General features: G+C 47.6%; 1 protein-coding gene across 33 annotated transcripts in view; it reads left to right on the top strand.

Annotated features, from left to right (window-relative positions):
- Positions 1-22,966, top strand: part of tcf7l2 (transcription factor 7 like 2) — a 77,380-nt gene that overhangs the window by 13,651 nt on the left and 40,763 nt on the right. For 17 of the 33 annotated variants that reach the window (XM_019865822.1, XM_019865820.1, XM_019865819.1 and 14 more), the window contains exons 4-5: positions 12,394-12,495; positions 17,918-17,977. The exons of 4 other annotated variants lie outside the window; for them this stretch is intronic. In XM_019865822.1, coding sequence (XP_019721381.1) covers positions 12,394-12,495; positions 17,918-17,977 — 162 coding nt within the window. The remainder of the gene's footprint in view (positions 1-12,393; positions 12,496-17,917; positions 17,978-22,966) is intronic. 12 more of the 33 variants (XM_019865830.1, XM_019865836.1, XM_019865835.1 and 9 more) reach the window with 1 other exon arrangement.

The raw sequence follows: 22,966 nt of genomic DNA, 5'->3' as shown, positions 1-22,966 counted from the left end.
TTGATTGCTTTACAGAGATGATGTAAGCCTCTGCCCTAGGGTACATCAGGTTGGATTTCTCCTTCTTTATCTTGTAAAGCCTAAATTAACAGCTGGTTTGGTCGGAGTTCTCCCGGATCTGACTAAAGGATTAGGCCTGGTTCTCATGCGAGTCAATCCAGTTTGATTTATTGCAGGTCTATCAAAAAAAAGATCAATGGGAGTCCTTTTGAAAGTAAATCCTTAATCGCTCTTTGCACTTACGTGTCATCATAGTGATTTTTTTTCCCCATTTCTCACTCCCTCATTCTTATTCTTTCCATACACCTTGTCTGCCCCCCCCCCATCCCCTTCCTGCTCCGCCAACAGCATCAGGGTAGCTGGATAGATTTTTTTTTTTCTTCTTCTGCTCTCATTAGTGATATATTCAAGCAAGGCAGCTCCAAGTTGGGCGTGTTTGCGTTCCGTGGTCGTGCTCGCAACCTTTTGTGCCGCTCGTGTTGTGTCTTCGCCGAAACTTTCTCATATTAGGCCCCGTCGCTCATGCCGGGCTCGGTAATAAGGAAGTTGAAGAATTGATGTGTTTGGGTCTTCTCACCTCTGACTCTGTCATCCATATTTATGAGCGCAAGACTGAAATGACAATGCTACTAAAAAAAAAGGCTCTCGTTGGGATGCTCGCCGCTCCTCAAGGAATATTTCTTTGCTTCGACGAGGCCGTTCGAGTTCCCTTTGTTTCGGTTCCTCACGTTATCTGATAGTATAGCCATGCTTGGTGTAATTCATGCTAATGTGACTCATCAGTGCGTCTCGAGACCTTGGCGTTTTTATTGAAACGTTCGAAGAGCCTGCTGCCTTACTCCAGCCCCGTTTGTACGAAGCCTTCCTTTTCATGTCAGTTCAGGAAGATGCTCCAGTCCATTGATTGGTCGACGGTAAATCTTCACTCCGTGCTTGTTTCGAGCTGAGGCAAGACCGCAAATTGAGTCTTGATGCCGTCACGCCGCTTAATTAAGACGTCACACGATGACGTAGTGGAAGCCGCCAAGACGAGCCAAATCAGGATTTGGTGTCGAGCTCGGAGTCAAGATGACTTCATGTAGCCCACGTAGGGAGGGTTGATATGACCTCACCATCCGAGCGTGGGAACGTATCCAGTCGCTTGCGTTGAGGACACCCGGCTTAATGTTTTCAACGGTTTCTAAGGCTCCCGGGCTCAGTTTTCCGATTCGCCATCAATCGACCGACGTTCACACGCCGCCGCTCCGCAGACCGGCGCCTCCGGAAATGATGCGCAAGATGACGTGCCTTAAATTCAGGTGCGTGGTGCTGGCACGCTCGGCCCAGCTGAGTGGCACACAGGCCCGGGGTTCTGCAGGGGTGGGGTGAAGCCGGGCTGACAGGATACGTGGGAAGGAAGGGGCTTGCTGTCAGCCAGCTGGACCTCTTAATCCTACAGCCTTGGGGAAAGGGTGTGTGTGTGTGTGTGTGTGTGTGTGTGTGTGTGTGTGTGTGTGTGTGTGTGTGTGTGTGTGTGTGTGTGTGTCAATTCGAGTGCACACCTCTCGCAACACTGTGGCGCAGCTGAGTCCACGTGTATGTTTGCGCTCCATTGAGACAACCAAGGTTTGTTTACCGCAGTCCTGCCTTTAAACGCCGCTCTCGATATTCACATCCAGACGACGCCGTCTCTCACCACTTGACGAGGGGAGCTTCGGAGGAACTTGTCACACCAGCAAACCCCCTCTCTCGCATACCATAGCCCGCTATCAATTAAATCCTGTAATCCTGTGTGGGTTTTTTTTTTTTTTTTTTTTTTTTTTTAAACGTCACCTAAAATGTCGTCATTGAGGGGTTGGCTAATTGACTCTTCTGTTGCCTAGATTAGAATAATGGCACAGATGCGCTCGTTGGGTGATGAAATGGCGAACATGCTATAAATAGAGCTGTCGTTTTCATTTCAAGTCAACGGCGGTCACCTGCAGCCGCAGTCCTCGCGTTTGCTCCATTGTCACCATCCAAGCGGCCGGTTGCGACGCGTTCTTCTCGTCGACGTCGTATTCCATATGAGATTCCTTCCTTCCTTCGGTTTTCTATTTTATGTATTTATTTATTTATTTTGAGCTCTTTGCATATATCACAAGCTGGCAGGCTAAGAGCTTGGGACTTCCCCACGCCACACACTCCAAGCCTTTGATCGCTTGCTTTGGAGGTAACATCAAACGCCGCGGCACAGAAAGGCAGCTACTACTGTGAAGTTCAATGTTCAACTTGATGGCTTGGCTGAGGGCTTTTGCCTCCCCCACCACCACCACCACCACCACCACCAGGCTGCACCCCTCAGCCTCTCTCCTCCTCTAGCCCACCACCACCACCACCACCACCGCTGCACACCTCCAATGCTACATACACGCCCTCCCGCCGCTCCCTCGATCCCTCTGCTGCATCTCTCAGCTGACAACGAGAAAAACACAAACTGTTTTTAGCCAAGGTTTTTAATACCTCCGACCTCACCTCCATCGAGTCGAGGTTGCGCGATGCGAGACCTCCTCCCCGCGTAAATTTCAGACGTCCACAAAGGTATTGCTGTCTGGCCTGCGTGGTTAGAAAGGGCAACCTCCTCCTGTATATTTCAGGCGGTTGCATCAATGCCAAGCGTGAGGCCCGTTGTGGCAGGAGGGGAATCGCAACATAGTTATTCCGGGAATTAATCTCCCCCTTGCCTTCATCGCACCTGCCAGAAGTGAGGAAAATCTCCCAATAAGAGCACACCGTTTCGTTAGTTCCGGATCAATGAATGAGAATTTCATTCTCTGTCTGCTCATCTTCCATGTCCCGCCATCATATTTGACAGATGTTTGCAAAAGTTTCTTTTCATGCAGATTGGGCGCAGAGATTTGGTTTCACTTTTTCGGTCCACCACAGAATCGAAATGCTCCACTTGTGAGCATTCGCTGCCCTGAACCAGGAATTAGTCTGTCCCCGTGCCTCCATTAAAAAAGAGGAGTCGATGGAACATCCACAAGGGAAGCAAAATTCTTTCTTCCCCCACAGTGAGTGTCACAAAATCCTGGTCGTAGCCTGACTCCGCTTTGCTTTTCCAGTATTTAAATGAGTTGAGACCAGCCAAGGTGTTCCGCTAAACGCTTTTTCTCACTTTCGCTCTCGCTCTCTTTCTTGCATATGAGCTTCCTTGTCTGACTGTGCCAATTAGCAACAACAAAAAAAAAAAAGCAGTGCGGCCTGCTTTTCTTCTTCCCCGCTGCAGCTTCCTAGATAGACTTGAGCACATGCGCATGTTTTGGTGTATCATTAGCTCGGTGTGCGGGGAGGCGTGCGCCAGCTTCTGCTGCCTTATCTCCATGTCAGTCACGGCATACGTGTGTGCGTGTGTGTGTGAGTGAACATCAGTTGTAATGATCTCCATCTAGCCTGTCGGTGCGTGTTAGCGCCCAGCTTCCCTCGCCCCCGGAGCAAACTGTTCCCTTGCTAATAGATGCAAAATTAAGCTGATCAATAGATGGCCCGAGCTCATTATTGACACGTTATCTTCGGCGTGGGATTTTTGTCCAGGGGCGGGTGCGGGTGGTGGGGTACTCAATGCGAGGCCTGAAGATACCGAAGTGGGAAGGGGCAGGGGGGGGGGTAGAATATGGACTTTATTTCAATAATTATAACACACATAAAGTCAATTAGTCTCAAGTATTTTGGTGGTTCTGTTGGATTCGTCAATAATTGGCATGTTATGCAAAAAAATGTTTTGATCACTGGTCGTTGTGGAAAAAATGTTTTGATCATGTTTGATATAAAAAGAATTCCACCCAAAAAAAATGTCCTGTGTGACCTTGGTTGGGAAGTTGATGTTTTGATCACCGTTTGTAGGTTGGATGATGCCAAACCAAGCAAGCATTTGTGTGCAGAATTTTGTTTGAACGGAAAAGACCAACCGAGAATCAAGGTGCCGTCCAAATATCTTGATTGCGCCATGATGCGAGCTACGCAATGCTAAAAACGAGTCCTTTGATAAATGATGTGTTTATAAATCCAGAACTTTGGGACTCGAGTTGTGATGCGTCATTTCTCAAGTCATGAATATTCAGGCTGGACCGCTTCCAGGTGCACTTTCAGGTGCCGACGAGACAAAAAAACGTTTGTTTGCCGCTCGGTACGTTGCTTTTGTGAGGATTAATTGCCTGTGTGTGTACGCGGTGCCTCCTGCGTGATACTTTGGGATTGATGAATATGTGTAGGTGGATTGGTGTGATAGTGCGCGGCGGCGTTCCCGGCGTGTCGGAAGTCTTTGTTGAAGCCTGAGAGTGCACACATTGTCTCCCCTGTGAGGAGCAGCTTCCTTATATCCCGTCTGCCGTTTAACTAATTCACAGCGAACTCTCGCAGAACAAAAAAAAAAAACAACAGATAAAAAAAAAAACATCAAGGGCAGCTCTCCTCGTAGCGCTATAACAAATAACGGCAGACTGTGGGCGCTGCGCATTTCACACCCTCAGCTGAGCTCAGTTGCCGCTCCCCCTTTTTAACTCGCCCCCCCCCCCCTCGCGATGAGCTTATGATAAGGGTTGCCCGACCTCCTCCCAACCCTCCCCCTGGCCTTGCCTTTCGCCAAAAAGCAGACGGACCATCTCGTAGGTCAGTCCAATCAGCGCGGTAGAGCGCGGACAATCCAAGAGCGTGCTTCATGTAATAGCGCTACAACCCACGCTAGATTTTTTCACAGATTTCAATCTGAATAGTTGAAAGTATTGTGAACATAACTGCGAATTAAATGCAATCAAAAGTCGAGCCACTCGAGATTTTTTTGGGGCTTGGACTCTAATACAGTCGAACCTCGTTACAAGGTACCCAAAGGGACAGAACGAATATGTATGAAGAGACTGTGTTACATTGTTGGCCGGACATTTTGCTGAACCACACAGCAATAAATTTCGCAACTAGTTTCGTCGGGAAAATGGCTTCAGGCAACATCATGTTTCTATTTATTTCTAATGCTTTTGAAAAGGCTTCTGCGCCTTACTGCAGCGGTTTCTCAGGTATTTCAAATTGCCGGATGTGACAGCCTTTTTGATGGTGGACCAGTAAATCCAGTTTCTGCGGTGTTAGCACAGGTGGATTGCGAGTTGCACGCTGGAAAGGAACATTAGCTGTTTGTTAGTTGACAGGATTATGTGAATAATATTTTGATATGTTGGAGGGGTAGGATGACGCAAATATTTTCATCATCATATGATAGTTAGAAGCAGCTACTGTTTGGCAGCCGGGTGTGCCTTGCCTAGTGGCCAAAGTCAACCGGGATAGGCTCCACCTCAGGCAAAAGGATGTTTTCATTTTGGTTAGCATCCATTCAACCATGTCAACAACGCTTATCCCGATCATTGGGCTTGCTGGAGCCTATCCCGGCTGACTTCGGGCGGAGGGTCGGACCGCGCCCTGAACTGGTTGCCACACAGGGCAGATGAACAGCTAGCGTGACTCTGTTGGAGTAGGAAGCATCTTAAAAAGAGGCTCCGCAGCGGCGCCCGATGCTAAAGGTTGCCAGGGAAGGCCTGTTCATTAGTCAGGCTGATGGAAGCCTCGCCATCTCCTGCTGGCCCTCCATCCTCACTGTCGCTATTTATAGAGCGGCCAAGATACTCCTGATGGCACGGGATGAGGGAAGGCGGGACGGGGGAGGGAAGAGTTTGAAGAAATGGAACACTGCGGACTCCTCGGAGTCAAATTGAGAAGGTGATAGATTGCACTCAAGCCAAGTTCTGTCACTGGATCTTCACGTCAAATCCGGTTCAACTATTTTAAAAATCTGAATTGACCTTCCCGATGATGTCACGGTATTTGCGAGGCCAGCTGTAATTTTCATTTGAACAGGTAAATCGATTTGAAAATGGGGAAAATTCCGACATGGCTCACGTCATCATTTCAACATTTTCTGTCGCTCAGATTAATGGTTCAGAGATGTACATAAGATGCGTCATTTGACACCGAACGGATGCGCTGTAGAGCTGAGAATAGCCAGCAGGCTAGCCGACGTTTTGGAAAAATGTTCTTGTGGACATTTTTTTATTTTCCTTTACAAGGTAGCAAGCAGTTACGCAATCTTCACTATTTACTGGTCACCGGGGTCGGTGTTTGACTCGCACATTTGTCCACACCTATTAAGTCAACAGCGCAAGAGGAGAAACTGTATTTATCTCACGAACCAATGTTCAAGAGAGCAGGATAAACATCCATGACAGGCCGGGTCAAAGGTCAAGTGTTGGTTGACGGAGTCTTAAAACAAGGGAGAGGAAAAAAAGAGAATAAAAAAACTAATGCAGGGGACACCCAGGACTGGTCACCAAGTCAATGGCAGACCAAATATAGACAAACATTCGCACCTATAGGCAATTTCGTCTGTCCAGTTAACCGAAGAATCATGTTTTTGGCGACCTGGGACGTGGAAACTCCAGCGCAGAATTGAAACCCGGATCGCCTTTCTTTGAGGCAGACATGCCAAGCATGACACACAACCACTAATCGAGCGTGCTGAGTTTGGAAACATTTTCTGGAACGAAATCATGCGAGATATTGTGACGGGAGTGGTGTACATGTCTTCTCTTGGCTGTTCAGTGACCGAGTTGACAAATACCAACTCATTCGCTGCCAGACGTTTTCAAAGCAGACTTCCCTGTACTGCTGAAACCAAGTGTTGACCGGAAAAATAAAAAGTCTCTATTTCTTGCCCTTTACATTTTTTTTTTTTTTTTTATCATGAGAAGCAGAAGATTCACCTGAAAGCAAAAAACAAGCATTTTTTTCGGCGGCGAAAGAATTTCTGAGGTTGATGCAACTTAAAAATTGCAGTTTGACAGTCGCGCGTTCATTTTAAAATGCGAGTCAAGTCTACGTTTGGTCACGAGACAGGGGAGGCCGCGCGGGCACCACCCGTCAGAATTCGTGTTTATTTGTAAGAGTCCGGTTGAGCTCCTCCCCGCAAGGCACCAAGTCTGAGCTGGCGGATGTTGCACCGCCTGGACGGCCCGAGCGCTCTCGGGGCCGGCGGAACCCTCCCCTCGATCCCCCAAGTGGCTCCGCCGTTGGAGTGAAGATCGCTGCGCTGGACCCATTCCCGCCGCAGGGCACGCAAACCCCAGGCCTTCCCGTATTCTGCCTTTTATTTTCCTGCTTGCGAATTGCCGCCGGCTATCAATGCAGGTGGGGCGTATTTTATTTTTTTTTCTCCTCTCCAATATTTACTCATAAAATGTGTATTAGTAGGCCCAAGCTGCCCGCGTTGCTTGTTTTGCGTCGAAATTTCATCCAGTGACCTCTCCAAAAACATCTGTATCCCCGCATTTGTTTTTTCAACCCGGGGGGGGTTCCAATGAGGAAGAATTAAGCTTCCGCTGACCTCTGTCGCGCACCAAATTAAAGTGTCCCATCCTCAACAACTGTTGTTTGCGCCTTGCCTTCCACCTGTTCCGAAGAAGGGACTCTCACTGCAAACAGATCAAGTGAAGACGCGGCCTGGGTGCGTTTAGAGGGATCAGATTGTAGTCAAACGAGTTGGGTTAATCCGTTAATCCGCGGGTAGTTTACTCGCAGGGGTTTTTCTTTTTAATGGGCTTCTCAAACTCGTTTTTAGCTCGTCAGACTTTAATAAAGCTCTTTAAAGCGCCAGCGGTTTGATTGGGTGTAATCTGCGCGATGTCAATCCCATCTCCGAGCGTGTTTCTTTTTTGTTGTTGTTTTTTTTTTCTGGGCTTCTTTTACCAAACGTGTTTCCAAATGCGGCTTTCAGGTGTGTCTCATTTGCGCAAGTAGGAATTTTCCGCACAATCGTGTCTGGTTTATGGTCGGCCATGTCTGACAGATGGGTTGGAGCTCTGCTGCGGTCCCGTCACCACACACAGCATCCATATGCTGACTGTAAACCCAAGCTGCTATTTGTCTGTTTATGACCCCGCCACCCCCTCCTCTTGCGCCCGAACGTTGCCGCTGCGGCCGGGGTGCCTGTCAGACCCCTCGTCTGGCCAACGGTCCCCCCCTGCCAAAGAGCGAATCAGAATTTGAGCGCCATATTGTCTCGTACACGTTGGATCCGTCTGCTACCGTTTACTCGTAATCCCACAACGAACGCGATGCGCTTTGGCTTCTGTTTCAGCGGTCGTGTGATGCAATTTATCAGGTGGCAACTTGATTGACAGAAAAAAAAATGGTGGAAAAGTCAATGGGCTCTTTTTAAGAACTTTCCAGAGACTTGGCCTTTCGCACTTGGATGAGTGAAACGGCATCAATCATTTGGTCAATAAATCTGCCGGCCGCAAATAAATTCTGATCAAGGCACAAACGAGCAACGGCCATTCCAGAGAGAATGGGAAAGTGAATGGCTCGTCCAATATAAATAGGTAAGGACTCCACACAAATCCCGAGATGCGCTGGTCTTCACTGGAAATTTGAAGAAATCTTTGGCCTCTGTGAATGACTAACACACCCATTTAGACACGTGTGTGTCATCACACACACGTGTCACTTGGACTCATGGTCATTCCAATTATTGCTTCCAGCACCCAAGCTATTTCAAGACTTTTTTGCCTTTTAAAAGTCTTTCTTTTCATAGGCTGAAAACCAGAAATAATCCCAACTCCAACCTCCCGCGGCCCCCACCAAAAAAGCTTTGGTTTGCCTGGGGTGAAAAATTTGCCCCGGCGGGAGTTGAGTTCATTGCGATACAATGATTTGGAGGACCCCGTTGTCTTTCACTTCATCAGAGACAATTGAGTCATTCAGCTTCCGTTGTGGGGCCGGCTGGGGGTGACGAGAAAGGGTGGCCTTGGAAGGGGGGTGGGGGGTTTGCAAAGGGGAGAGAGGAGCAATCTGGGTGGTTCTTACCATGTGGGGGGTTGTTTGAGGAGGGGCGGGAGTGCAGGAAGAGAGACAAGCGGAGACGAGAGAGTTATCCTGGAACTCTGCAGCAATTTGTCACTTTGGAATGGCTCTTGAGTTACCCAGGAGGCCCCCCTCATAGCGGGAGAGTTTTCAGGTTGCGGCGTAGGGGGCGGGGGCAGCCGGCGGGGGCTTGGGAGCCGCAGAGACGGGTCAGAGGTTGCGGCCTACTCAAGCCCAGGCAGTGTGTCCGTTGATGGAGGGAGAGAGCGAGGGGGAAAGGGGGGAGGGGGCGTTGGTCGGAAAAGCCGGCGCTTGCCAGGGCTCCGTTTTCCTTGGCATGCATGTAAAAGCTGCAGGAGAGATTAGTGAGCGAGGACATTTGCAATCGGCGAGCTAAAGTGGGGCCACTTGTTTGGACGTGCGCTCCGAAATCAACCCAGTGCCACTCTCGGGAGGGTGTCACCTTCACCCTCCCTCAGAATGTCCTCATGCTACAGCTGCGTTGACATATTTGCGAGCATGTGCGCACATGCGCCGACGGGACATTCCAACGGTCGGCTTTGCAGTTTGCCCCTCCGCTGCGGCGGCGCTGGCCTCGCCGGCCTCGCTGGCTCATCTCCCGCACTCATCTTGAATTACCGCATAGATGACAGCAGCGGCTCCACAGACATACAGCACATGCGTAGACTCCTCATTGGCTCGTTGCTGCAGTCCGCCGGCACCTCCGCCAAATTGAAAATGTCAGATCTTCCCCGGAAACGAATGCAAGTCGAGTGAACGGCGTTCATCGCAGGGGATTCGTTCGTGGCCCGCGCAAGCGCTATAATCCAAACTCTGCAGTATTGAAAGACAATATGACTTGACTAAAATGCATTTTTTTAAAAAACACATTGCACAAAATAATTAATAATTCATGTGATTTTATGTTTTCATGAGTGTTTACAGCTATCAGTGTATGTAACGTTGTTCCTGTAATGATGCATATTGAACTCATGATTGATATCAACCTAATAATTTATAGAGGCTTATAGCTTGGAGGCTGGCTTCAATACTCTGCAAATGTGGCACTTGATAAGAATTAGGCACCAAGTCGTGCAATTCTGTTTGCAAAATGACATTGTCATGGCCAAATACAGTCATGACGTTGTTCCGTGACAGGTAATCCCCAAGAGAAATTGGCTTTGTCAAATCGTTGATACATCCTCAGTCAGCAAATTATGGACGCGTGTTCTCCGAGCGCGCCACTTTGACACATCCAACATGGCGGCGACATTGCATACGTGTCGGCTCCGTCACTTCCTTCCATCCGCTCCCCATTATTCTCCACTGGCCCCGCCGTGACAATTAATTACCAGCGTGTAGGGGGTCCATAAATCCTCGACAGACCTCAACGCAGGTTTTTACAACAGTTCATTCCTCCCCTCCTCATACACACACACACATACAAACAAGCATAAACGAAGACAGCTTTCCAGCACTAAAATCTGTCTTGTGGTCATAAATGAGTAGTGAAGAAACACCAGGCAACAGTCCCCCCACACACACACACACACACACACACACCCTCCTTTGCAGGGGTTGTAACCGTGGCCATGGAGTCAATAACTCCCTCCAGCCTCGACCACTGGCAGGCACCCCACGGTGAACTCTGCGCTAATTACCACTGATTTAGACACAGTCTCAGGAAGGGTCGTGACACACTCTCTCCGACCAGAGCTGACTCAAACACACACACACACACACACACACACACACACACACACACACACACACACACACACACAGACACGCATACAAACTAGCGGGCACTCCTGCTGGATGGCAACCCAAAAGATACTTCATCTGACCTTGCACTTGTACGGCAACGTACACAAAAAAGGTCAGCATTAAAAATAAACAAAGACCTTTTTTATACAGAACGTCAGTCTGACACCATCTCGACCTCAAGCAAACTTCTCCATGCGGATGCCTTGATGGTGGGAATGTACAATATTATTCCTTGGACAAAAAAAGGCAGTGTGCTCAAAGGAACAAAAAGGTCCTTCTTCTAGAATACGCTGTCTATCGCCCATATCAAGATTTCAATAGGAGACATTAAAGTCAATTTCCCGTGGGTAATTTAAGTTGAATTGATTTGCGTGTGAAAAGTCGCCCAAATTTGGTCGGCATGTCACCCAAAAAAAAAAAAAAAAAATGATAAACCAATCCGTAAAAAGAACCCGCCATTTTGTTTTGAAGCAGCCATTTTAGGGTCTTTTGGGCCCATTTCGAGGGCCCTTCAAAGAAATCTTATTTGAACTACTCATACAAGGCGCCGATGTCGGGCAGAATCGTGCAAAACTGTCAATTTTCAGTGGGGGGGGGGGGACCCGAAATTTATACCAGACATCTTTTTGCCTGATTGTCAGCATATTTGAAGCACGTTTCCAGGTCGTTGTGTCATGTGGTTGCAGTTAGGTTGACATTTTAAGGTTCAGGTGAATTGCGGTGGAACACACACACACACACACATAAAAAAAAAAAAAAAATTAAAAAAAAGTGATTTGCGAGGAAAGGAAAAGTCTCCAGGAATCGTCTTGCTGGGAAAAACTATGACATGCCAGAATCGTCCGTCCAGTGTGTCATCCCATTCTGACAAACGTTTCACATGACCCTTGTTTCTGCTTATCTGTGCGCGAACGTGTGACGCGGCGAGGCAAGCGAGCGAGAGCGAAAGGCTTTGAGTGAAACGTCTGATATGGGCCGAGTCAATCATTTATGCGAGCCGTCAGGAGGTCTAGCCTGCTGAGACGCCACGCTCGGACCTTTTTATGGCTGTCAATAAAAGACTCTCAACAGTCCCATTTATGACATGAGGTCACCGCCGAGCCACGAACTGCGTGGCGCTCGTGGAACCTCCACCTTGTCCGGCTTTAATTGAGGTTAAAATGTACATAATGCAGAAAATGACAGAATATTTGGAATGGGTGAAGTAGGGGGGTGTCCCCATCCGATATTGATTACAAAAACTGTATCGGACTTAGTGAGAAGAATTAAAACTCAAGACGAATGTTTGTGAGCTCTTTTTCGAACAGACGCACGAGCTACGCATGTTGTCCTCGGGGCTAACTAATAGCCACTGGACATCATTTTTATTTACATTTTTTGGCGGATAATTCACATTCATCACCAGAGCAAAAAGTCATCCATGTTTGCAGAGTGATTCTTTCGTTTTGCTCCCTCCCCTCCCCTCCCCTCTCTGCTCGCCGGGAAGGAGAGAGGGGGGGTGGGGGGAAGTTGATTGAAGACAATTCACCTCAAAGAGGCGGCTCGTCGCATCACACACACACACACACAAATAAAAAAAAAGTCTCGGCACTGGCCGAGTGTGAAATCAAGCGTACCATCCATCCACCGTCCATCTTTTTGAGTTTTGCACGGCCATCGAAAGAAATGTCCGTTGTTCTCGTCTGACTTTACGTTGTTCTCATTTGCTTTCTGCATTAACATGTTTTGTTCCCTTTCTTTCCATTCTGTTTCCTTTCTGCCATTCAGTACCTACAGATGAAATGGCCCCTGCTAGATGTTCAACCGGGAGGTCTTCAGAGTAGACAAGCACTTAAAGATGCCAGGTCCCCGTCACCGGCACACATCGTTGTAAGTAGCAACTGCTCCCCCCCCCACCCCCTTTCCTCTCCAAAGCCAAATGCAGCCTCTTCTCCCCTCACCGACAGAGTTAATAAACAAATGCCTGCGTTTGTTTGCCCGTTTTGACTCCATTGGCGAGGCGCTAACCTTTGGGAGCGCGGCAGGTGCAAGCATTTCGATAGCTTACTCGGGAATGACGTAACGCCGAGTGTGGGCGGTTGTCCAACATTGATTATACTACCCCGCGGAGATGCAGGACAGAAAACTCTGGCGGTTGCCGGCGAGAACGAGAGAAGCCGGCCGGGCCCGAGCATCCGTCCACCGCGGGCATGTCGATACCGAAGGAGGCAGCCGGTCGCACTTCCAGCCTCGTTGTTTAGTTTGCGCTCAGAGGCGGAAAGTTTTTCCAGAGGTCGGTAGCAAGGTTGAGTGTGAGGATGAGGTGGCGGTGGTCGCCGGGGTCAGCGAGGAGGGAAAATCAATGAGAGTGGGGTTGCTGGCAAATTAGCAACCTTAAGTTTTTGTGTTTTGAGATGGAGAATTTGTGAAAGTGCTCCGGCAGTCGTTGGAGCGGCAGTGGGCAAAATGAAATATGTTCACTTGAAGAACAGAATTTATTCTCATTTTATTGTTTGGAATTGCCTCTGGATTGGCAGGCCAGGGTAGGTGGTGGTCCGTCCCTCTTTTTAAGAAGGGGGGCCGGAGGGTTCACACTCCTCATCCTCCCTGGTAAGGTCGATTCAGACGACGAAGTGTTATTGCGAATAAAAAAAAAAAAACAAACCGGCTGGAGTCGCTCCTTGCGCTGAATGCTGGTGTTATTTTTAAACCCGCCAGTTCAGCGGGTCCCCTCTTTTTTTTTTTATTATATCTTGCGCTGTTATTTCAGGACTCGCTGAAAACGAGTCCTTAAAGCGGTGGTAGGCAGGTAAATACTCCCGCTTTTTATTTTTCTTGAAAATGACTCATCCGGCTTGAAATGCCTACGGGGCCTTGCTTCCAACTTCCATGAGCGCTTTTTATGACTCCTTTTAAACGGAGTTCGGGAACAAAGTTTATTGCTTGGCGTTGCAACCTTTGTGCACTAACAAAGCAGCATCTGACATCATTGCGGCTGTGATTATTGTTTCTCTTTAAAACAGTCCGAAGTGCAAAACAAAAGACAGAAGTGCTTTACAACTCGAAAGTGGCGTTTGGCTACATGGGGAAATGAACACGTTTCGCCGTTTTTGTCATTTTGACAATCTCTGCTGTGCTCAGATCTCGCATTGCCGCCAGCGGCATGTTGAGTTGGACGCTGACGCTGCTGCGTCACGCCAAAGCACAAATCGACACGCACGCAGCTCATTGTTGCAGCCTGCTGTCGCCGTTGTTCTTCTTCCTCACATCGTGGCTGAGTGTGAATCAACAGCGCCTCTAATGGTTGCAGACAAATACTGCACTCTATATTTCAACAATTTATCCCCTGGAGGAAATTCAATTATCACAGCTGCAATGTTTACATAAACACTTGTATTAATAGTACATTAATGGTGGACCCCTGCATATTTGCAATGTATTTTTTTTGGGGGGGGGGGGTGAACTGATTGGCTGGCAACCAGTTCAGGGTGTCCTACGCCGACTGCCCGGAGTCAGCTGGGAAGGGCTCCAGCACGTCCGCAACCCTCGTCAGGACAAAGCGCTGCAAATAGTAGATGGAAGGATGGCTAATTTATACAGGCTGTGCTCATCACTTTTGGGCAAAGCTCGCCATTTGTGGTTTGTCGCTATTTGCAGGATTTGCTGTTTGTGGATTTTCGCTCTCCATGAGTTTTTACTGTTTGTGGATTTTCACCATTTGCAGATATTTTGGCACTACTCTATCGTGATGGTGTCTAATTCCTCAATTGCTTGAGAATACTACAAGTCCGCAGGTTGCGATCAGTGAATCAAATACAAGTCAGTGTATTGCCATGGCAAAACACTTTGTATGAAATTATTTTCAGTGTATTTCGCTCCTGTAGCTAAGTTCATGAAGTTTTGTGCGTCCACTTCTGAAGGTGTCTTTGTTGGGTCAAGAAAAACTCTTGAACTTGATGATAAATAACTCAGTAGGTTTCTTTCCCCCGCACCCCATTTATTTTATTTTTTTTCCTCGTTCTTTTCCCCTTCAGCACACAGGACGCAAAGCTCCGGGGCATTGCGGCATCACGCGCACACACATACACACAAGTTGCCGTTGCTGCGCGTGATGAAATTGAACGTGAAACGCAGCTTGTATTGTTGGCGCTCCTTCTTTTTCTCCTGCTCTGCTATCAACCTCTTGACTGCGAAGGAGGTGCAATTGAATGTTTCCTTGGTTTGCATCATACCAACTGCGTTGCATCTGGAAAAGAGAAGAGCAAAAAAAAAGGGAGGGGGCTGATTCCTGTGGACTGCGTTCATTGTCGATCCCGCCACCCCCCGCCCGTGTCACTCAATCAATCTTCTGACCGCAAGCCGGCCTCGTCGTTCCAGCACCGCGATTCCCCTTATCACTAAGCGCTGTCAACAGTGGTTTCCTTTTTTTTTTGTTTGCAAATGAGAGGAAATCACTCCCGACACCTTGACCTGGCCCCGCCCGCAGCACTTGTATCAGGGCTGCTCCCGCCGCGATAAGACGCCGCCGCCGATTGGTCAGCGAGATAAGAGCTGCCGGTTTGAGTGTTGCTAACAAGCGGCCAAATGGCCAGGGGCCATCCAGGCGAAGAATCGAAACCACTGCAAATTAAACCTATTACGATATGGACACGCGTTTCGGGTTTGGCAAATTGGCAAATGTAGCTTGTAGACACTTTGCCACAACTGTTGATGTTTTCATTCCAAGAAAATCGCAGCTCGGCAGGGAAAAGGGCGGAATAAAACACTTGTTGCTTTGTCACCTCTCGCTGCTGTATTGATAGTTTTTCATTTCTTTTTCGGGATGTGAAATATCAACAAGTGCAGAAGCGGCAACAGAAATAGTTCATCTTTTATTATAGAAAAGTGCCACATTAACAGTTTGTCTTCTTTTTAGAAACAGAAGTAATACCATGACATCATTTGTTGGTTCCAGGAAAGTGGGCGTAGGTAGAAGCAGCTCACAATCTGATTGGTTGTTTTTCTTAATTTGCCACTCTCGGAATTGGGGCAGGAGTACGAACGCACGCACTCGCGCGCGCTCACAGCATCAACGTCTAGCGGGCAACAATGCCGCCATTGTTTCGCCGGCTTTCACTGGCAGCAGGGGCCGGCTGGAGCGTTAACCATTTCCCGACTGTGCTTCGACGAGCGCGTCATTGTGTCGTCGAGGCTGTGAAGGGAAAGCGTCCCGGGGACCAGGAAATGGGGTGGGCGGAGAGGGCCCTTGCCGCGCCGCAACCCCCATCCCACCCCTCACCTTGTGTGATAATTAGCGAAGAGGAAGTGATGGAATCTGGACATTTTTACGGCTAGCGGGACCCCTCCAAGCGTTTTAGCGCTCTTAACTTTAACATTAGGAGCACGTTGAACTCTTGAGTGGCGCTGGATGGTCACGTGACTGCTCCACGAGGTCAGCGAGTGAATAGCCAGTCACCGGATCAAATTCACCTTTCTTTGTCACTTCTCTCTCCACTCGGGTACAAGGGGGGCTTCCTGTGGTCTGAATGGGCCGTGCACCTGGACTGTCGGAACATTTACTCAGGACTGAGGGGGAGGCCTGGCGGGATTTTCTTATGAATGAATGACCCCCGTGGTCAGCAGACACCACCCACGCACCGAGCTTAGGACCTCACCGAGACCACGCACGCGTTGATGCCTATCTGTTCCACGTCGTCCTCCGCAGACGTTTGCTTAAGGGATCACGGAAGGGGGGCTGAGAGCGGCGTACGTCATCAGGCGCCCTATCGGGCCTGATGTTGTTGTCTGGACGCAGACAATCCACTCACAGTGTTGACTTTGTCAGCAAGACAACAATGACTCAAAGAGTCACGCTGATCCTTTCAATTGAGGACCCGTTTCTAGGAGGTCCCCTTCCGAAAAACATTGTCAGAATAATTTCTTCTCTGAGCAGCTGTGATGTCATTTTCAGTCGACAGGAAGTGGCAAAATGGCTGCTCCCTGACATGGACAAAAAAAAAAAAAAACGGCTGGATTTTACTGCCTAATTTCTATTCTACATACGTGTATCAGTCAGCATATGCCGTGTTCAGAGCAGTGGGGCTGCATGGAACCTATTCTTGTAAATATTTTCTTCTCTGAGCAGCTGTGATGTCATTTTCAGTCAACAGGAAGTGGCAAAATGGCCGCTCCCTGACATGGACAAAAAAAAAAAAACGGCTGCATTTTACTGCCTAATTTCTATTCCACGTACATGAGATCAGTCCGCATATGCCGTGTTCAGAGCAGTGTCGCTGCATGGAACCTATTCTTGTAAATACCATTTTTTTGGCTTGACGCTCCCTTTAAGAGTGAGCCAGAGAGAGAGAGAGAGAGGGACAGAGAACTTTGCCAAGAAAACCCAACCTAACCTTTGGTGTACTGACCAACTCCGGTGCCTGAAAGCAATCCGACAAGTTGCTTTCTCGGCGCTGAGATCACTGGCTTCTATTTGCACTTGCACTTAACCCCCCCGAGGGCCGGCTGAGATAGCTCGCGCCAACAGCTGCACGCTCAACAACACGTACAAAGATGTGATCGGCTGTGCTGCTCTTTTGCGGATGTCCCGAGGTAGCCCAATGTTGCATATGCACACTGAGCAAATGAATTAAAAAAAAAAAAAAAAGAGGCAGGATGTGGGTCCACACCTACTAATAAATTATTTTGTATTAATTTGAATAGATTTTGGAGGATTCACGGTTACTTTGATTTCTTACTTCTTCGTTTTTATTTTGGCCCGTGCAACTTTGGGAGATTTACGGTCGTCCGATTTTTCAGGATTTGAAGGTAGTATGCAAATTTCTCCATTGTGAGACTCTGACATTTGATCTTATTTAAATCTGCAAATTTTTTGGGGTGCATTTTTTTTTTAATTGGACTATTCTTTCCCCCCAACAAATTCCGGCGGTGCCGCTGAATCCCGGCCTCTTTTTTTTTCTTCTCAAAAAGCAAGCAAAATGTCCGGAATGTACTCAAAAATGTAATATTGTTCGAACAAGGAGCCAGCCGGTACAGACAGCGACGTAACCAGAAACGAGCGCCGTCTTTCTGCTGGTTTCTGACAGTAAAAGCTCTAATAACCGACTCCGACATGCACCCCGGAGGAGGCCGAGTCCGGAGAGACGAGCTCGTCGTTTGAATAAGTCAGAAAATAAGGGAGTGTGGGATTTTCGAAGGAGAACGCCTTGCTTTTGCATAAATCCCGGTCCGCTTTGTGTGTGCGTGCGTGCGTGCGCGTGTCTGTGAAGAGCTCATATAATTGTGTGACTTGGGACCGTCCATCTTTGCCTTTCAGGGGCCCTTCTGCTGGGAATTCCCTGGACAGTCAGATCTGAGCCTTCACCAATTTCATTTGGTGAGAGACCTTTGAATTCCCCCAAGATATCATGCTAGACTTTTATGGATTTGTTTTTATTCCACACCACCAAAATTAACCCTTGCTAATTGTTGATTTGAAAGAAAAAAAAAAGATACCTTGGGATCATGGTGATGATGATGATGATGCTGTTAATCCCGCTTTGATTCTGCTTGTTGCTCAGTCAGTTGCTGCTGCTTTCTTGTCGCTATGTTGCTTCTTGGGCTTTTTGAGCTTTTTTTCCCCCATAACCAAACTAAGTCTGATATTTTCTCTTTCTGTATGTTTGCCCTGCCCCCCCTCATGCTTTTTTTTGTCTCATCCTTAACATTCCTTGGTGATCCAGCTGATGCGTTTCAATTGTGCAACCCCCCACCCTCCCAATAAGTAACACTTGGCGTGTGTTTTTAGAACACACCTGCGAAAATCCTTTCGGCAACATAACCCCCCGCCCGTAATTTTATACTCCTCTGAAATCAGCCTGTTTTGAGGAGGCGGTATCGTTACATGCAAATGAGCCACCGCATGCTTAGTTAGCCTTTTCATGAACATGACGACGAGATACTTGTTGAACTCCGAGCCCGAGCCTGTTTAAAAATAAATAAATACGTGCACGCATGTCCGCATATGGAAAACCAAAGCTTGGATTGTATTTTTACTTGCGACACTCGGTCACCAATCTGCCAAAATATAGATGGACAGATAGATGCTTAATGCACCATAGCCCCTCTGAAAAATTGATGATATACAAGGCTCTGTTTGTCATTCCACTGCTTGACAAGCACAAGCTGGGCGAGACCCTCCTTCACGCCCACCTGTTGCATAATGGACTTGTCAAATAGATTTGTCGGTGGCGATAAACTGTTGGATTCCAGCTGATGAATCAACAACAATGAAGGAGTTAGGACACCAAAGATCCCCGTCCGTGTTTTATCTCAAAGTTGGAGTACTTCAGATCAATCCCGGAGGGGTTGAGTCGGGACTTCCTCCTGGGATCATTTGGCTCGTCGCGGCCTTGCTGACTTGCCGAGCCCTTCAAGGCACAAAGCGCGCCTGATTGTGCCAACGAGACGAGCCAAACACAAAGGGAAACGGTGCTGTTTTTCCGCGTGTCACCTCGGCCGCCTTTGGCTCTCATGCGATGCGTCTTTGCTAGAACTTGTTTGACGAGGTCTGGCAGGATCGCGTTTGGGTGTGCCCGCTCGTCTGTCTCGCGTGTATGCATCGGTGTCACACAAACACACTTTTTCACGGCCCGCCGTGGAAAGGCGTGACCGGAGTTTCAGATGACAGCTCGTCAGACGCAGGTCGAGTCGCAGGCGTCACTTGTCACGGCCTACAACAACTTGAACTCGTTTAACCCCCTCCGGCGGTGTTAAGTAGGCGTTGGAAAAATGCGGTAATCACAGTTTACTCGCAGCTTTTACGTCAATAATTAGGGTCAAAGAGGCATCAATAATCCAATGTATTGTTGACGAACTGTACGGCAGACTTTTTTTTTTTTTGCGGACCCCTCAGTCCCCCCCCCCCCCCCTCTCCGATGTTTCACAAGTCTGCTGTATTCCAAACTTGAGCCGCCTGTGGCAGCTGGCTGGCCGGCCCGTTGAGTGACAACAGAACCGGCGGCTGGCTGTGCTACTGTATGAACACCGGAGGCCGTTTCACAGGGAAACTTGTTTTGACAGAACTCCAGGTGTCTCATTGTTGGCTCTGGCATGGTTCAACAGATTTAGCAATTAGCACTGGGCTGAGGGCACGGGAAGGGCGGGGGCGTAGCCAGAAGGAGGAGGAGGGAATACAACAAGGGGTTGGATGGCGGGGGCGGGCTCGATGGGGGATGACAAGTTGGCTGCAGTGATGGAATGAGGAGTAAAACCTGTCATTTGACAAAACGACACGCATGTAAAATACAATAAGGAGATTATTTCGGGGGGGATGGGTCCATTTTTTTTCTTTTTTTTTTTATGACAAAGAAGTAAAAACAGCAAAATATCACAAAGATTAAAAAAAATACAATCCCTATTAGAGTTTTTTAAAATTGGGGGGTTGGATGGGAGAAACCGAAAATGAATTGCTCTCAGGAATGAAGTTTGAAACGCTCCCACTAACCATTGGACGTTTTCTCAAAGTTATCCACAAAGTAACACGTAGGCTGTTATCGCTCCCGACATGTGTGGGCCTCGTCACATTTCCGTCCCCGTGAATGACCCGCTTTGTTATTCCCAAGAGGTCTGCCCCCGCTTTTCGATGAAGTTTCAAGACGACAAGCTTTTGAGAAGAAGGTGAATGCATTTTTTTTTTTTTTTTTTTTTTTTTTTTTGCCTTTCATAAGACGCGGCAGTCTGAAGCCACGCAGACACAAACAAAGTACGCGGCGTGCACGAACAAAAGGGAGACGGGCATTATTGTGAAGAAGAAGCGAGACCGGGGCTTTGCTAACAATGCTTGTGTCAGGCTTTCAGGGAGAACAACAAACAAACCAAAACAACAAAAAAAAAAAAAACACGTGGCTTAATGTCAACGAGTGCGTCAATTGTGCCAATAAATGCTGAGCATTCGGGGTCAGGGTTCTTCTTCGGTTGTTGTGGAAGTTGCAAACTTGTAAATGCAGTGGATGCTGCATTCGAGTCATCAAGACGCCCTTTCCGCAGTTTTATTGACTTGAAAGTTGCTGTTTTGTGCGTACGTGCTCATTGAAGTCAAGGTGGCAAAACAAAAACGTATACCAAGCATTGACATTTCTTTTTTGGGGCAGTAGGGGTGGTGGGGATATTTGAATTCCCTTAAGGAACAATTTGAAGTTGTGGATGAGTACACCGTCGCAGTCAAATTTGAACGTTGTTGTGGAATGCTGAGTGATTCCCTTGAGTACATAAGCTGCCTGGAATTCTTGTTTGCAGAAGGAGAGGGGCTTTTCTTTTGAGGTTTTGCAGGGGTGGACGCGGGGTATCTGCTCAATTCTGTTTTTAGGCGTCTGGCGTCATGATCCTCCCTCCCCCCGCCCGGCCCCATCCCTCCTACTCCACCGTCACGCTGCCGGTGTACCGCAAACAATGCTTTCAGGTTGGCCGGGCCAGTCAGAACCACACTAAAGCTCCCCCCAATTTATTTGATTTTTGTTCTTCTCCACAGTTCCAAGAAAGACCCACCTGAACTCCATCCAGTTTGTTTGGCACTCGTTTTGATGTGTGTCTTGTTGCTGTGTGTAGATATCTATTTTTTTTTTCTTCTATTCTTTTTTCTAAATGCGCCATCTTCCAAGTCGGTGTCGCAGACGTTGTCGGCGTGCCAGGGTTTTGTTTTGGAAGGAATTCGATATGAGGCGTAGTTTGCTCTCAGCGTGCTTTCCTGTTCCTGTCCTGGAAGTTTTGGCCACTTGAGTGAGACGGGCGATGATGCGATCAGACGGCGTACGCATACCTGTGCAGGTGTGCACATGCTCGGCGGGTTACTCATCCTTAACCTACCGGTGTTATTGTGGCCTTGCCAAAATGAAATACAGCGTTTGCCAATGGGAGTGGCACGAGTCAAAACATTACATACGCTGGCCTAGTTGAACGCCAAATGCTTAACATGGTACTCAACTCCATTTTACTAGGAAAGAAAAAACACACCACAGCTTCCCCACATCCCCAAAATATGGAAAAATACAGAAATATGACATGAGAATGACAAAAATATCGCGAAAATGACATAGCTAGCAAAAACATGCAAGTGCGCAAAAAGTATGACAAAATTTTTATAATATGAATAAACTATATAACATAAATCATGTATAATATACAGGTAAATGTCAACAAAATAGTCCTACAACCAAATCTAAAATGATACCAACAATCTGATTTTTTTTAAAAAAGAGGAAAAAAAAGGTCAGGAAAAAAATCTAAAACGATTCAGCCTAAACAGAAATATATTTTTAAAAAAAAGTAAATTCATGAGCAAATAAAAAGTAGTTCACCAAATACTACGAAAAATGATTCCAAAGAAATGTATAACAGAAAAAAAAGATTCCACCAAAATATCTGATACAAACTGCAAAAGAAATGCAAAAATATTTCACATCAATTTTGATAACATTGTAACTCCCCCCAAAAAGTTCCAAAATTACTCTCCAAAAATATTTTTAAAAAATACAAAATTAATAGATGCAAAAAGTTGTCACAGAAATATCAGAAAACAATATCTTAGAAAAAAAATAGAAAATATTACACCTGCTCAGGTAGCGAGTTGCATTAAAATGAACAACTTGAAGATCCCGTTTGGGGGAGGAAAAACAAACCCTCGGCGGAAGGCGAGTGTGACGGGGTGAAAAGGAGAGCTGGATTTGCGAGATTAAGGGGGGATCATCATGCTTGATGGCTCAATCCTGACGGCATATCGGAGCCGATACGTCCAAACTAATAACGGCGGACCGGTGAAAGATTCCGAGAACTGCATGCCGGGGAAAGAATAAACGAGCTTGTCATGGAATCGGCGGCGCTGTCAAAGAAGCAGCCTAGCGTTCATTCATGATTAACATTACCGAAACACATTAGCGCCATATTTATTCATTCATTTGTCTTGTTAACACCCTCCCAGAGTTAGCCGAGCTGCGCTTCGGCGCTAGTTTGTGTGACAGTTGCGCCGGATATGGAAAGAAAAAGATCCGGCGTTGTGATTGGAGCTGGACAGAAGCCGCCTTTTCCTCTGCGGGCTCATTAGCGGACAGCAAATGGCGCTGATGTTGAATCGGCAGATGTTGAATCCACTCACCTCTTCAAGCTAATCTAGTTTGGATTTGTTGTGATTTGTTTTTTCTTTCTCCTTTCATTTTTTTCTCTCTCTCTCCCCCCCACCAACGGGCATTGTAATTGGAACTTTCGGCAGTGTCTCCATCTTGCGTCGGAACGTCAGACAAGTTGAGTGGCTGCCGATGCAGAAGGGGGCCGGGCTGATTGGCGTGCAGCGAGGCGTGCCTAAATCAAGCGCCGGCATGAATTGCTGCCTTGC

This window comes from Hippocampus comes, unplaced genomic scaffold (assembly GCF_001891065.2).
Source record: "Hippocampus comes isolate QL1 unplaced genomic scaffold, H_comes_QL1_v1.1 scaffold116, whole genome shotgun sequence".
NCBI lineage: Eukaryota > Metazoa > Chordata > Actinopteri > Syngnathiformes > Syngnathidae > Hippocampus > Hippocampus comes.
Note: the sequence above shows the minus strand (reverse complement) of the source record. Positions and strands in the feature narration are given on the sequence as shown.